At 40.3% G+C, this 16306-nt stretch overlaps 2 protein-coding genes and 1 long non-coding RNA gene across 6 annotated transcripts; 2 read left to right on the forward strand and 1 right to left on the reverse strand.

Annotated features, from left to right (window-relative positions):
* Positions 1–334: 334 nt before the first annotated feature.
* mrps36 (mitochondrial ribosomal protein S36) lies at positions 335–8701 on the forward strand. Its single transcript, XM_047382120.1, has 5 exons — positions 335–602; positions 787–878; positions 2367–2430; positions 2867–3075; positions 8225–8701. The coding sequence occupies exons 2-5, from the start codon at positions 825–827 to the stop codon at positions 8240–8242; spliced, it is 345 nt and encodes a 114-aa protein (XP_047238076.1). The 5' UTR covers positions 335–602; positions 787–824; the 3' UTR covers positions 8243–8701.
* A 311-nt stretch (positions 8702–9012) lies between these two features.
* LOC124878255 (pyridoxal (pyridoxine, vitamin B6) phosphatase) lies at positions 9013–12241 on the reverse strand. Its single transcript, XM_047382119.1, has 2 exons — positions 11405–12241; positions 9013–9849 (listed from the first exon to the last, which is right to left on the reverse strand). Exons 1-2 carry the CDS (start codon positions 12000–12002, stop codon positions 9503–9505), a joined length of 945 nt encoding a protein of 314 aa, XP_047238075.1. The 5' UTR covers positions 12003–12241; the 3' UTR covers positions 9013–9502.
* Positions 12242–13171: 930 nt separating this feature from the next.
* Positions 13172–15680, forward strand: LOC124878272. 4 transcript variants are annotated; one of them, XR_007040696.1, is made up of 4 exons: positions 13180–14576; positions 14679–14784; positions 15234–15295; positions 15512–15680. It is a non-coding gene; the product is annotated as an uncharacterized LOC124878272 (long non-coding RNA). The 4 variants fall into 4 exon arrangements; XR_007040697.1 differs by having other exon boundaries at positions 13180–14208; positions 14303–14397; positions 14471–14576; positions 14679–15680; XR_007040695.1 differs by having other exon boundaries at positions 15234–15680.
* The last annotated feature ends 626 nt before the right edge of the window (positions 15681–16306 follow it).

A 16306-nucleotide genomic window follows, 5' to 3' on the forward strand; every position in this document is an offset into this window, starting at 1 on the left:
ACAAAGACAACTTCAGTAAATACAAAAAAATTGTTTTCAAATTAGGTCTACATTCATTAGGATAATATGGTTAAAATGTTGCACATTGAGAATCGCTTCTTTCTCTGATATCAACATTCATTTTAATGATCTAAACCATTTTAGTGTGCTTAAAAGGAAAAAAAGTGAGCGTGCACTCACTTCAAAAACACTGCACATCACTGAGCTTGTGCAAACTGATTACTGTTGAAGTGATGCATCTTGAGGCTCAAAAGATCTCCGCTACGGTCCTGGTTAATGATAGGATAGGTCCTGATCATGTGACTTGGTAACCTTTTTTTTTCTAAAGGCAGGCAGAAATTTAAGATAGATATTTGTCTTTATCTGGCATAGTGCTCTTGTCTTGACATAAAAAATATAAACAGACCCAACAACCCGTTTGAATTTTTTTTTTTTTTGTATCTTTCACAGCCTTGCTGGAGATTGCCAGGATTGACCTCATTCTAGATGAAGGTCCGCGGATATTCTTTCATGGTTTAACTGAAGGTAGTACTATAATGGGCTGGCTGTTTGAGCTAGCAGGACAATCCCTGACAGCAAATCTGCCGACGGCTATCTAAAAGGTACAGACGTTCATTCAGGTTTTCTACTTAAAATACAGGAGTTATGATCAAGAGAATAATTGCTGAGTTATGCAAAGCAACCGTCTCGCATCACTGCTTATTTAATCTTCGCTTACACATTTAAGAAAGTACGTTTATTCTTAATGAGAACAGTGCCCTCATGTGGCGCTTTTTGCTGCTGCAGGAGACTTTTTACACCCGGAAGTAAACCTTGAGGTCGTCATGGGGAGTAAAGTCAGCTCCAAAATGGCAGCTCCCACCGCTAGAGTAATTCAGGTAAAGTCGAGGAAGAAATGTTTATTGTTCTACCTCTTGTTTTGTTTGTTTATGTTTAAGTAATGTTTAAAATACAAATAATTAATTGAAACCTTTTTTTTTAACGTATTTTACTGAGGACATTGGTCTGAACTAACACTCGTACCCTTGTTAATGTCCTTGTTAAACAGACAAACTCGCAGTGGTGTGATGTATTTTGCTTTGCTGCAACACTAGATTTGCACATTAAACTATGTTTCAGGTCAATTGATATTTAAGTTTTGTTGCCACATTATGGCCTGTTGCAAGTTGGACATGATTGACTACTTAAATCTCAACGGTTTGTAAAAGAAAGTCCATTTTTGGATGTTACATGTAAGTGATTTAATAATTTAATTGTTAATCATTTAACACCTGCTCCTTAGATTTTTAATCTGTAGGCTAACCAGCTATTCAGACTTCAGTTTTATATTAATTATTAATGAGAATGTATAGTATATTGTGTAGAGATGCATCTATCAGGCTTTTCTTGGCTTGTTTTGTCTACTTTGTTTGTTGTTGTTGTTGTTGTTGTTTTAATTAGGACAAACACATAGGAGTGGAAAACGTGTATTGAAAATATTTTGATGCTGACAGCTGTGAATCCAACAGCAATTGAAGAATTGACTAAATTATCCCCATTAATGCATCAAAACATTTGCCCCTGGCTGTTACCTGATTTTGAGTGGATTTGTTTATTCCCCTACAATATTTGGAGTTCTTAGTTTGAGAAGTTGGATGTATTAGTATTTGACCTGCCAATCACTTTTCAGAACCGTTAAGGTGAAAATGGTCTGATTTTGGTCCCTGGCTGATTGATCAGTGCATTTCTAATACTGCACAGTTGTGTTTTGAAGGCTTAAAACTGGCAGCTTAACTACATTTTTGCCCAATACGTTTGTAAGTAAGTGTGTCTACATTTTACAGATATTAAACAAGTACACTCATAAACTAATGAGAGTGTTTCTACACAGTCTGAAAAGATCTAAAACGCATGGAATCTGAATTAGATATTTCTTTAGGTCAAGATAAGTATGGAAAAATAGCACAAGTGTATGGAAAAAGATCTGTAGTTCAAAACTTGTTTCATTGTGTAATTTTTATACCCATTCATGCATTCATTGACCCATTAATACGATCATTCCCCCATGTATTCTTCTATCTATCAGATTTTTCCATCCATCCACCTCTACTGCTATACAAGTATCTATACACTGTCTAAATACGCTTATCCTTGAAGGGTTGCAGGGTGGTGTCTATTTCCTACAGAAATACCATATGTTATAAGGCTGAGATTTCTGGGACTTTATATAAAGTGTGAAATTTGGATATGAAACAATTGTTGAAATCTTATATTAACACGTTTTGATAGCTGTCTTTGTACCAAAATACTGTACCTTTTTAACTTTTTTTGTGAATTTCTTCAACATAGTAAATGACTTGGTCTTATTATTTGCGTATTTTTCTCAGGCTGTACGGCCGCATGCTCCTTTGATCAAGTTCCCCAACAGAAAGGACATACCAAGGCCCAATGGTGAGTCTGTTTATAAAAGATCTTGCAAGCTTTAAACAGGACCAACTCAGCTGTGGGGAAACTAATAAGACCAGAAGAATTTGGTCTTTACTGATAAAAAAAAAAAAAAAGAAACTGTGAGGAATCAGATCCGGTTCATTTCAGAAGAAAGAGTTCTGATGGGGAGCATGAGAATCCCCATTACCTGTCCTGTAGCTATGTGTAGCATGATTGTTTTATATTTATCCGGAGAAAAAAAGCTAGGAGATGTTCGCTAACACCAATTGCATCTATTAGAAACAGACTTAAACAATTTTATCTTAAAAAACAGAAATGTCTCCAGACATACTTTTACATCTGTGAGAGGCAGTATTTTATGATAATTCTACATGTTCTGGTGTAAAAATGTTGTTTTCCTGCTGCACCTTCAGTGTCTTTTACCCTTTTTTTTTTTTAGTGGAAGAGGTGTTGAAATTAATAGGTCTTAATGTTCCACAATACAACGCTCCCAGTTCACCTTCAGCTTCAGCGTCGCCTGCATTGTCCAGACCTCAAGTACCATTGACTCCTATCCCGGGAATGCCGGACACACTGGCCTCTATACAGCAACTGCCTGCCAGGTACCGCAGGAGACTGTTAACAGTGGATGAAATGGACTACATTCAGGTGAGGTGTGCAGCCAATCTACAAGTATGACAAATAATCTTTGTATTATTTCAGTGGTTTAGTAAGATTTTTTTATGTTTTTAGAATAGAACAAGAAAAGCGTTCTTCTACCTTGTGCCGATGCTACTGTGTACAAGGAAGTAATTAACAAACATTTGATTCAAGATGGCGCCGACGATGGCAGCCTCGGAGCTTCGCTCTCGTTTTTGTATTTTGTGTGTTTTTATGTTTTTCGAGCCACAATCCTGTGGTCTCATTCAGTAGAGAGGAACTTCTCAACATCAGAGAGTCCTCTCTTGGGTTTTTTTCACCATCTTTCATTGATCCGAGGTTCACTGAGCTTCTGGTAAGCAGAGCTGCGGCTCTATACAGGATTCTGTGCCGAAAACGGCGGAGGGGAAAGCTGAGTGAAAACATCCCGGACCGCGCACTGCTGTTGCCGGGCTTCCAGCTGCTCAGAGCGGATCGCAGCGCGGAGCTATCGGGGAAGAGGCGAGGTGGCGGAATCTGCTTTTATATAAACGAAGGTTGGTGCAGAGACGTAAAAGTGCTGGGAAAAACATGTAGCCCGGATCTGGAGTCATTTTACATAATCTGTAAACCGTTTTATTTACCGAGAGTTTTCCTTGTTTATAATAATTGGCTCATATTTTCCACCGCATGGCTGCACTTCTGCTGCTGAAAAACATCTTGCTGAGCTGATTACAGACATGGAGAAAAAATACACGGACTCTTTCATCATAATACTGGAAGATTTTAACAGAGCAAACCTCTCCAATGAACTCTCCAAATACAGACAGCATATTAAGTGTCCCACCAGAGACAAAAACACACTGGACCATTGTTACACAGCTTTAAAGGACTCATATCATGCTGTTACCAGGGCTGCTCTGGGTTTTTCGGATCATTATCTAATCCACCTCATCCCAACCTACAGACAAAGGCTAAGAGCTTCCAAACCCACGGTTCACACTGTTAAGAAGTGGACTGAGGAATCAAAGCAGATGCTACAGGCCTGCTTTGAATGCACAGACTGGACTGTTTTTGAAACCTCAGCCACTGACCTAAACCAACTAACTGATGTGGTGACATCATACATCAGTTTCTGTGAGGACATGTGTGTGCAGACCAAGACCTTCTGCACCTTTGGGAACAACAAGCCATGGTTTACTCCACACCTCAGGAATCTGCGCAGGGAAAAGGAAGAAGCTCACAGCAGTGGAGATTGGGCGCGGTACAGGCAGGCCAGGAACAGACTAACAAAAGAGATCAAAACAGCTAAGAGAAGCTACAGTGAGAAGCTGAAGAACAGCCTTTCTACTGGTGACACTTCAGCTGTATGGACCGGTCTGAGAAACCTGACTGCCTATAGGAGCCCCCCCACCCATCCTGAACAAAGTCGTCTCCTGGCCAACCGTCTGAATGGCTTCTATTGCAGACATGACAAGAAGCCATTTACACCTCAAACCATCTCCTCTACATCCCATTCAGGAACAAATTCCTCCAATAAAGCAACCAACCCCCTACCTTCAGATCCTCCGCCTGCACTAAAGATCTCCGAGGAAGATGTAAACAGGCTCTTTCAGCTCATGAAAACAAAGAAAGCTGGAGGACCTGATAACGTCTACCCATCATGCCTGAAAGCCTGCGCATATCAACTCGCTCCGATCTTCACAAGGATCTTCAACAAGTCACTGGAGAAATGTGAGGTCCCCTCCTGCCTCAAACAATCCGCCATCATCCCGGTGCCCAAGAAACCCACCATCGTAGGATTAAATGACTACAGGCCTGTAGCCCTGACGTCTGTGGTCATGAAATCCTTTGAGCGGCTGGTGTTGAAGCACCTGAACGACATCACAGGCCCCCTGCTGGACCCCCTGCAGTTTGCTTACCGAGCAAACAGGTCGGCAGATGATGCTGTCAACTTAGGTCTACACTTCATCCTGCAACACCTCGACCACCCAGGGACGTACGCCAGGATGCTGTTTATAGACTTCAGCTCGGCCTTCAACACCATCATACCAGACATCCTCCACCAGAAGCTCACACAGCTCAACATCCAGCCTCCACCTGTCAGTGGATCAACAGCTTCCTGACGGACCGACAACAGTAGGTGAGACTGGGGAGCATCTTCTCCCGATCCAGATCAATAAGTACTGGTGCCCCCCAGGGGTGTGTCCTATCCCCACTCCTCTTCTCTCTGTACACAGATGACTGCACCTCATCGGACTCGTCCGTAAAATTCCTTAAGTTTGCAGATGACACCACTGTCATTGGACTGATCCAGGACGGTGATGAGTCTGCATACAGACAGCAGGTGGATCGGCTGATACACTGGTGCAGTCAGAACTACCTTGAACTCAACCCACTCAAGACTGTGGAAATGGTGGTGGACCTTCGGAGAACACCACCCCCATACACCCTCCTCACCATCCTCAACAACACTGTATCGGCTGTGGATCACTTCAGGTTCTTAGGAACCACCATCTCTGAGGACCTGAGATGGTCTTCACACATAGACACTGTTCGAAAGAAGGCCCAGCAGAGACTGAACTTCCTGAGGCAACTCAAGAAGTTCAACCTTCCACAGGAGCTGCTGGTTATCTTCTCCGCTGCCATCATTCAATCTGTCCTTTCTTCATCCATCTCTGTGTGGTTTGGCTCATCCACAAAACAGGACAGGTCCAGACTGCAACGAATAATCAGGACTGCAGAGAGAATAATCAGAGCTGACCTTCCCTCCATCCAGGACTTATACAGGTCTAGGGTCAAGAAAAGAGCTGCTAAAATCTCTGCAGACCCCACACACCCTGCACATAAACTGTTTAGAGTTTTACCTTCAGGCTGCCGCCACAGAGACAGTTTCTTCCCCCAGGCTGTTTCTCTGTTGAACATTTAATAGAGTACAAAACAACAGTGTATAGATGTTGCAAATGCACCTTTTTATTTATATATGTGTATATTGTACATTGTAAATTTGTTTATTCTGTAATGCAAAAACAGAACAAAAGAGCAAAGTGTACCGGAGTCAAATTCCTTGTTTGTATGTACGAACTTGGCAATAAAGCTGATTCTGATTGTGAAACATTTACTTTAACCACAGTAAGGCTCCCTTCACCCTGGGAAATGACCACATAATGACATTTAAAATTGCCAGACCTTAGACGGTCTGAGTCTTAGTGATTTATGAGACGACTCGGGAACAGTTGCCCCCCATTAGACATGATGGAGCAAGAGGGATTTTAAAGCAGGAGTGGCCAGGCTTGCCTCATACCGAAGGCTTTAACCTCATCATGCGCATATCTGACTTGCTGGGCTCCAAATAGTTTATTTTAAGGCTCATGGGAACGTGGCTGCTTTGCACATCCTACTCAACAAAAAGACTCCGGCCAAAAATATACATTTTCATTGCATTAAAAGAAATTGGTATTCATTGAACTCCCCATGGACTGGGCTCCCAGCTGGGGGAATGATGGCATAGCTCCAAATTGCAGTGGGCAGAGCTCTACAGAAATCGGTTAACACTGATGGTAAGCTGATGAAAATATTGATTGTGGTTCCTCCAATGATTTTTGGAGGTGCAGAAACCTCTCGTTTTTTTTGTTTTTTTTTTGGAGTTTGAGGAAATGTTCTAGTGCAGATGTTATGGTAGCATTGATAGGATGGCCAAATAAAACAGCAGGTTTAAAAACTACTTCGAGTACTATGAGCACGGGAACATCATGGTTACCTTCACACTGGAATAAGATTGTTACCATGATCTAGCAACATCTGAACAGTCTTGAGTTTCCTGGAGGCAGTAGGGTGATCTTTATTCAATGTGAACAGGGACTTAGTGGGACTTTTCAGAAAATCATGCAAGTTAGCAGATGATTGACTGCGTGGATCAATGTCTTGAAGCTTAAGTGATGCTTTAACCTAATATTTACATAAACTCTGTTTTGACTTGAACTACACACTATCTCCATGTTCTCTTGTATGTATCTGTCATTTTTTTTCCTGCATGTACACTATGTTGCCAAAGGTGTACACTCGCTCCTCGAAATCTTCCAATTCAGGTGTTCTAACCTAGGCATGCAGACTGCTTCTGCCACCGTTTGTGCAAGTTCTGGCCGCCCGTAGGAGCTCAGTGAATTCCAGCATTGTGCCATGGTGGGATGCTTCTTGTGCAATAAGCCCTGTCAAGAAGTTTCTTCCCTGCTAAATATTTCACAGTCAGCAGTTATTACAACAAAGTGGAAGCAATTGGAAGCAACAGCAGTTCAGCCGCAAAATGATAGGCCATTTAAAATCAAAGAACAGGGTCAGAAGATTGTGCAGAAGTCTACAACTTTCTGCTGAGTCAGTAACTACAGACGTCCAAACTGAATGTGGAATTCAGATTACCTCCAGGACATGAGACCTTCATGGCCTAGCAGCTGCATCCAAGCCTTGGATCACCAGGTTCAATTCAAAACATTGGATGGAATGCTGCAAATCAACCCCCCACTGGCCTCTACAGCAGTGCAGACATGTTCTCTGAAGTCATAAATCATGCTTCTGTCTAGCAGATTCTGATGAATATGGGTTTGGTAGTTGCCAGAATGACACTCTCTTGACTTTATTGACACAAATGTAAAGTTTGGTCTATTATGATGTGGGGCTGTTTTTCAAGAGCTGGGCTCAGTTCCTTAGTTCCAGTGAAAGTAGCTCTTCATGCTATATAATACAAAAACACCTTGGGACAGTTTTGTGTTCCTGACTGTTGGAATTAAAGGAGAGATCTCCTTCAATCTGTGCGAAGCAAGTTCCACGATGTGCACGTTTGGTGTGGAAGAACTTGACTTGCCTGCATATAAACCTGATGGAGCACCTTTGGGATGACTACCAGGCCTTCTCACCCAACATCAGTGTGTGACCTCATACATGCAGTCCTTGAAGAATGTTCAGATAAACGCACCGAACCTTGAGGGAAGTCTTCACAGATGAGCTGAAGCATATATAGCTGCGAATGTTGACCAACATCTTATTTTTATACCTTTGTATTAGGATAGGCTTCAGCTCGTCCGCAGCCCTAAGTAGGATAATGTGTAGAAAATGAGTGGATATTTTGTACTTTTTAAGAAATATTTTTTTAACCGATTTGTATTGTAATTTCTCTTTGCCACAGCGTGGTGGACCAGAGTGACGTGAAGCAATTCAGTCTCTGCAGCCAAAAGGAAGATCAGTTGGAAGATGATTCTCTGTCTTTATCCTCCTCGTCAGCCCATCCCTAATGTTACGAGATTCATAGAATAAAGTATTACATGAATCCTATTGCAATCTACATAATGTTTATTTTAGAGGATTACAATCTACTCTGAGTTCACACTAAAGGATAGTTTCATTGTAATACACAAAGAAAAAGCCACAAGTAACAGTTTTTTTTTAATTAAATTTAACCTTACTGGTTGTGGAAACAGCTTACATATGAAATGCTACCATCCTGAAACGCAAGCAGGAAGTCAACGAAATAAATGGACATCATCTGTTTTTATAATAAAAACGCAGGGAACATTTTGAAAAAGTGGTTAATTTAAATGAATTCTTGAAACTGTTTTGTTCATGTGAACCACTGGATTTGATTGATTAAAATAACTCATTTTGATTGTTTTGTTGTGAAAATGTTTTATTAATATTGGCGATCCTGAATAAGCAGAACATAAGCATTAGCTAAAAGAAGAGGCCATCGCTGTTGATCACATGAACAATATTTAATTTGCTCCTCAGGTATTTTATTGTTGTATACCGTTGCTGGCATGCTTTATATGGTGAAACATTCACAACATTAATATTCCCACAGCAGTGTAGTAACACTGGCCACCATTAACGTTATCTAAACTATAAACTCCAGCGAGCTGTTCATTACCCAGATGAATGTTGGCACAATGTTAAACAGACATGACAGGTGAGACACTCCACCTACAGTATCTGCTTTATTGTCTACCAGAGCTGAGAAAAGCTGCTCACGTTCCTGCGTGTTTTGATATTCACCTTTTAACACTCAGCCAAACAGATTACAGAGAATTATTCTGCATTCACAGGCCTTTTGGCAAAAACACGACCAGCTCCTAAACACATGAATTGAAGAATAATTCATGGTTTTACAAAAATAACTTTGGATGTTGAAAAGCCTAATATTAAATTCTACTAATGAACAAAGTGTAGTATATTCATTAAACACAGCAGTCACAAATGGCCACAACACTAGAAGAAACACTGAGGAATGCACGGGTTAATCTTCATGATTTTCACAGAGATTTGTCCTACATGTGTGTTGTTCACAACATAAACGGCGCTTTTTTTTTTTTTTTTCTTGTCAATTGGAACAATTTTGTGCAAACGTGAGACTCAACATTGCACTTGAAATGTAGCAGAAGCAATCTGTGCTGCAGGCAAAAATCATACGTCAATCGTTTTGCTCTTCCATGTCCTCAAATGCCGGGAGGAAATCAGCGATGGTGTCCACCACGTAGTCGGGAACGTAGCTGTGGTTGGTGGTCAGGTCACTGTTTCTGTACTCCTGGGCCTCCTCGATCTGAGACACGCCGGTGAGGGTGAGCATGGTGTCCAGGCCACAGTTGGACCCGAACAGCATATCAGTCTCCAGTCGGTCCCCGACCATCAGGCACTGGGCGGGATCTACGCCTCTGAACTGGCTGGAGATGCACTCGAACATGAAGCGGCTTGGCTTGCCGATGACAGTTGCTTTACGGCCCGATGCCACCTCAAGGGCTGCAGTGAGGGAACCAGAACCTACAGAGAGGAAAAGATCAAAGGGTGGAGTTCAAAAACAGAAAGAAACTGGGACTTACATTACCTTCTACAAGTATTTATATGGCTGATGTAAAATGTGTAGCATGGATTCGTATTCAGCCCCCCCCCCCTTTACATTGAAACAACTGAAAAAAATTCACATCTGTGTGTAATTTAATCTCAGTATAAATACAGCTGTTCTGTGAAGTCCTTTAAATAGTAAATGGCCTGAACTTATATAGCGCTTTATCAAGTCCATAAAGACCCCAAAGTGCTTTACACTACAGTCAGTCATCCACCCACTCACACTCTGACGGTGAGCTACAATGTAGCCACAGCTGCCCTGGGCCAGACTGACAGAAGCAAAGCTGCCATACACAGAGGTTTGTTAGAGACCATTATTCAACAGACAAGCCATATGGGGGTAAATGTGGAAGAAGCTGCTTTTGTCAGGTAAGACTGAACGTTTTGACCTACAAGCAAAACACTTTGGTAGAAAACTAACACTGCCATTACCTTAAATATACCATTCCTATGGTGGCAGCATGATGCTGTGGGATGGTCTGACTTCATTTAAGCTTTATTGCAAACTCTAAGCCTATAACACAATCTCTGGTATGAAATGTGGAGGTGGCTTTTTTTTTTTAGCAGTGGCGAGGAAGCTGGTCAGAGTTGAGGGGAATATGGATCCTTTCTGACTGAGCGAAATCTATTTTCATGTCAAATGGGCAAAAATGTCCATTCTTCATATATATCCAAAACTGGTGGAGACAAACCCTAAAAGACTTCAAGCTGCAATTGCAGCAGAGGTAGTTCCACAAAATTGTGACTCATGAATGCTGAATAAAAATTCAAATCGCACTTCTTGGATTGTTATTATTATTATTTTTTTTTGTAAGAATGACATAAAACCATGGATCCTTTTCATTTCACTTTACTACAATGTGCTACTCTGGTTTCTTATTATTATAATTCTAATTAATGACACATCTGAATCATTTACTGTTTTCCATCATTTGGAAATGAAAATAACCGAGGGTGTGTTTTAATGGTGATTCTCTGACATCATCTAACCAGTTTAATTACAAGATGCTCTCCATTTAATGAAGCAAACACAAGGATGCTTTTGCTGAGTGCAGATGTTTGGCTGCACACAGAAATGAGGCTTCAATGGGCAGTCTGTGTTGTGCAATATAAACAGGTCTGTGAGGAAGGGTACATAAACAACACAGACAATAGAAACAACAGACTTTCTATTATTTGTTACAAAGATTGAATTCCAACGTAATTGCAGCTAAGTCTGAATATTTACCTCATTCGACTGTATATATATTCGACCCTTAAAACAAGCAAGAGGCTGAAACGCTAACATGCAAAGGTAATGTACAAATTATTACACAATTACATTTATTGGTATCTTTTATATTCTACCAAAGGTAGAGAATATTACATGGAGCATATAAAGGGAAAAGAAAACTGATATGAGTGGATCTGAGTTTGAACGAGCCGATCGTAACTGGGTCAAGCTTCAGTACTCTCACCACCATCATCATACCTGGCAGGATCCGTCCACCTGACAGCGGGTGCCAGGGGTCGTTGTCGGTAGCCAGGAACAGACACTCCGGGTCCCTCAGGTAGCACGAACCTTTGGCCAATTTGAGAAAAGTCAGTTTGTCGTCGTGTCCCACCAGGACCGCTTTCACGTCCGGAGCCAGGACGCAGTTGTAGATGGTGGCGTCCGGATCGTCCGTCTCCTCCACGCAGGGGATACCCGCCTCCAGCAGCTCCATGCGGAGCCCCTCGCAGCCGATGACGAACACCTGGCCGCGGACCTTAACGACGTCCCTCAGGTAGAGGGCCGAGCAGTAGGAGGAGCTGAAGATCTGGTCCAGCATCACGTCGGTGAAGCCCAACCGGGTGAACTTGTTCACGTAATTCTCCCGAGGCCTGGTGGAGTTGTTGGTGACGAACACCACGTTTTTCCCGCGGCGGATCAGAGCGTTTACCACCTTGGCAGCGCCTGTAATCGCATTCTCTCCATGCCAGATGACCCCGTCGCAGTCGAAGAGGAAGAAGTCCTTCGCTTCGAGCAGACACCTGATTTGAGCACCGCGAATTTTCTGGCAGCCTTTGAAGCCAAAGGCGCCTGCCATTCCGGCGTTTTCCTGCGTCTCTTCCGTCTTTCACCGGCTAGTGGAGCCCCGTGTCAGAGGCTGCGGCATAACGGGATGAAACACAGGGAGCTTATACACGGCGACAACAAATCAGTGTCAGGAAATCACATTGCAGAGACCTTGGTGCCGTTACATACACCGACATGAGGGGGGCTACATAAACATTGACGTCTAGCCACGCTCTCTTGTCAAGATTGACCAATCAGAATGCAGCAGTGTAGCCAATCACAGCTCAATGTGTTAGAAGGCTGAAGGACTAAATCCTTACAGCATAAAATTGCGCCCTCTTCGCTTATAATTAATCATGTAAAATAAAAATAAAAAAATACTATAAAAATAAACTTTCAAAATTGTATGGGTTCGTCAAACTTTCGATATTAAGTTACACAGTAGAATGTGAAAATGTCAAACGGTGATGATACATTGATATACCTATTAAATGTATTGTGGCACTGCTAACCTCAGTTTTCTGGAAGTGGTTGAGTAAAAATAATGATCTCCGACATTAGATTAAATATCACAACAGCAATAAAAACTAATGATTTTAATAAAAAAGGAAATACGATTTTAAAATTGTGACCAACAAACCTAACAATGCGATTTTTTCTTTTTTTTCATTTGAACCTTTACCCCTTTTCTTGTTAGTTAATATTATTAAAATAGAAGAAAATCTGCATAACAACAATATGTAATTATAAGTTAATTAGCTTTGAGGTACAAAATCAAACCTCTATATTTAGGCCACTAGATGGGGCTGTAATCCACAAACATCAGAGAACAAAAAAATCCTCTGACCAATGAAAATGACAAAATATCTCCTCTCCTATCTTAAAGGCTTGTGTGTGTTCCACAAAATGACCAATTGTTGTGCGAAATTCTGTTCCCCCTGAAATATTCTGTTCCCCCTGAAATATTCTGTTCCCCCCTGAAATATTCTGTTCCCCCTGAAATATTCTGTTCCCCCTGAAATATTCTGTTCCCCCCTGAAATATTCTGTTCCCCCTGAAATATTCTGTTCCCCCCTGAAATATTCTGTTCCCTCTGAAATATTCTGTTCCCCTCTGAAATATTCTGTTCCCCTCTGAAATATTCTGTTCCCCTCTGAAATATTCTGTTCCCCCTGAAATATTCTGTTCCCCTCTGAAATATTCTGTTCCCCCTGAAATATTCTGTTCCCCTCTGAAATATTCTGTTCCCCCTGAAATATTCTGTTCCCCTCTGAAATATTCTGTTCCCCCTGAAATATTCTGCAGCCAGAGAGGCGGATCCGACCGTCTTCACAGCTTTTCTGATCAATTTGTTTGGTCAATTTACTCTTTATTTGCCAGAGTTACAGGGGGGAACATAATATGTCAGACAGCTGAAATAATCAGTTCCCCCTCTATAACATGGGAACAAATTATATTTTCAACAAGTCCTTCACTGGGTTTATCAGAATCAGAATCAGAAAAGCTTTATTGCCAAGTACGTTTTTGGACATACAAGGAATTTGTTTTGGCGTAGTCAGTGCAATACAATACAAATTAAACAGTATAAACATATCTACAATATAATATAAATATATGTGCACAGTTTTAAGTGAGTGAGAGTAAGTAAGTAAGTAAGTATTCCTCTCATCATGGACAACAAGTCCTGTGAATTTGGAAACATTTGTTCTTTATAGGCCCGAGATACTTTGGAGGAAAAGTTCCGTTATATTGTTTTTAAATTTCAAAGTTGTTACAGTATTTTGCTAATCTTTGGTCTTTTAATACATTTGCAGTCTATTAATGCATTCATTGCTATAATCGTGAAGGATTACAACATCCAGAATACAGGTCAGGCTGCTTTTATTGATTCATTTGCAATGACAGCAATGTGGCAGGGAAAAAGTCCAAGATTAAAGGTATATCTCATGTATTTTATGTGTTTATGCGTGAGTTTTCCATGTGGTAATAACAGTTTTTAATCAATGATAAGATAATATGTTATTGGTTGTGATATTTATTCTTGAATATATATTACCAGGTTTTGCTGTAGCACTTAGAGCAAATTCTAATCTTGGTACATTGTTTGTATTACTAAACATATTTTTGGTTGGTGACATCAAAACATGTTTACTGCTTTTTTAAAACCACAGATTAACCCAATGGATTATGAAGTAATTCTGGGAATTAATAATCGTCACAACCACTGGACATTAGTGGTAAGAATTTGTTTTTATATTTTAAAAATATCTTATAGAATAGTTATGTCATAAGCAAAAGCCACATGAAGACTGTTGATTGCACACTTATTAGGTGATCTACCCACAAGACAAAAGATCTTTGTTCTTGGATCCACTGGGGGAGTCAAAGCAAGACATCCAGAAATGTTTGCAAATCACGAGCTATGGGTAGATATGAAACGTTAACTTAAGCATTAAATTCAGATGACGGTTCTTCTTATTAATGTACCTATATTGACAGGGCATTTATGAAGAAGAAGGGATGCAGTGTGTCAAGGTGAACATGTGATACTGTCAAACATCCCAAACAACAGGACAGTACATCATGTGGAGTATTTGCATTGAAGGTCCATACAAATTTTCACACAATGTATGATTATGATGTATATTTTGAAACATTTAAACTTTGTTATTAATTTAAAGCCATTAAATAAAGCTTTATATGTCAGTTTGCAGAAAGACTCCTTGCAAAAGAGGCTGTGGATTTCCCTGTTTCCACAGAGGCGGTTAACAGCCTCAGGTTTGACATTGCTGTGAAACTTCTCCTTAACAGTGGTGAGAAATCTAATATTGTTCTACCAAAAGTTTCTTATTTTAAAGTTTGCATTAATTGTTATCTACAAAGAATATTTAGCCAAAAATAACTACATTGACAATAGGGTCTGCAATAACATTTGTTTAATAAAATCTTTCCTCTTTGTCCACAAATAAATAAATACAACCATTATATTTTCTGTTGTTATTAAACTTCATAATGCTACTTTTATCACTAATTATGTCCAAACGTGGTACATTCTCATAGACAGCTCCTGAATAAATTGTTTGTGCTTACCACATCCTGTTTAATAGTTACCAGATAGTAACCAGATTTGCATCTTGAAGCAAGTCACTGAGCTCCACAGACAAACAAACTTTGAATCACAAAAGATTTGCAGTGAATATGCAAAAACAAGAAAAACTGTATATATAGGTATATTTTTATACTTCACATTTATTCTTATCAGATGACTTAGAAGACTTGTGCCACTTCTGCGGAGAGATGAAAAAAGAGACGGACTTGAACTGGGTAACAAAATTATAGAATTATTCAAACATGTATTGTTAGGAGGTTAAATGGAGAGGACCTAAACTGTAATTTTAACTTGCGTAAGCAAGCTTTGATAGGATCCTGCCCTCTTGCGGACCGAAGTTGGAATGAGAAGGAATAGAAAATGAATGGATGTTATAATTGTAAACAGATGTTTTTGCTGAAAATGCCTTATATTATTTGTCCTTTTTCTAGATCCAATGTGAGATGTGCCTGAGGTGGTTTCATCAGGCATGTGTGGAAAGCCCACCAACAGAAAACACATTTAAGTGCTTTGCATGTTCTTTTTAGGTTTGTGTGTCTGCTGTGGTGTGCTTGTTTGTTTAGACTTTCTCTAAAAGTCAATAAATAACATTTTGAAAAATAAGCGTGATATTTTTCTTTTTAAAAGAGAGGAAATATGTTCTCATACATGACAGGGATAGTATGTTTAATATAGAAATATGTAAAGTACTTAAATAATACTACTGCGGATTATTTTAAACAAAACAACATCAGACAGTACCACTATCAAAGCAGTAAAATGTCTTTTAGAAATCCAGTATTTTGTCATATTTTACATTAGAACGCAATTTACCAGAAAAATAAGCTACACTCTCATCTATTCAGGAAGCCAACAGAGTGAGCATCCATTGTTTCATATCAGTAATAAAAAAAGTATAAATAAACACGACGTGTTGGAAAACAGTGTTTGGTGGCTGACTGATGTCCGTCAGGTTAAAATGAACATAACACAAGTTGGAAAAGACAAACAACATGAAACTGTGCAAAAACAACCTCACAAGACCAGGTTCATTTTAGAGCGTGTTTCTGGAATGATGGCTGTTAAAGCGCTGGGCTCCCACACCATGTCTTGTCCTCTTGTAGGGAGTGATGAGGGGGAGTGGATATTGGAGGCATAGGTACCCTCCACCAGCAAGGATAAAATGCCCTGGAGGAGGATAAACTGTCTGTACAGTGGGCTGTGGCGGAGCACCCTGGAGTCATGCA

Source organism: Girardinichthys multiradiatus, chromosome 12 (assembly GCF_021462225.1).
Source record: "Girardinichthys multiradiatus isolate DD_20200921_A chromosome 12, DD_fGirMul_XY1, whole genome shotgun sequence".
Taxonomy (NCBI): domain Eukaryota; kingdom Metazoa; phylum Chordata; class Actinopteri; order Cyprinodontiformes; family Goodeidae; genus Girardinichthys; species Girardinichthys multiradiatus.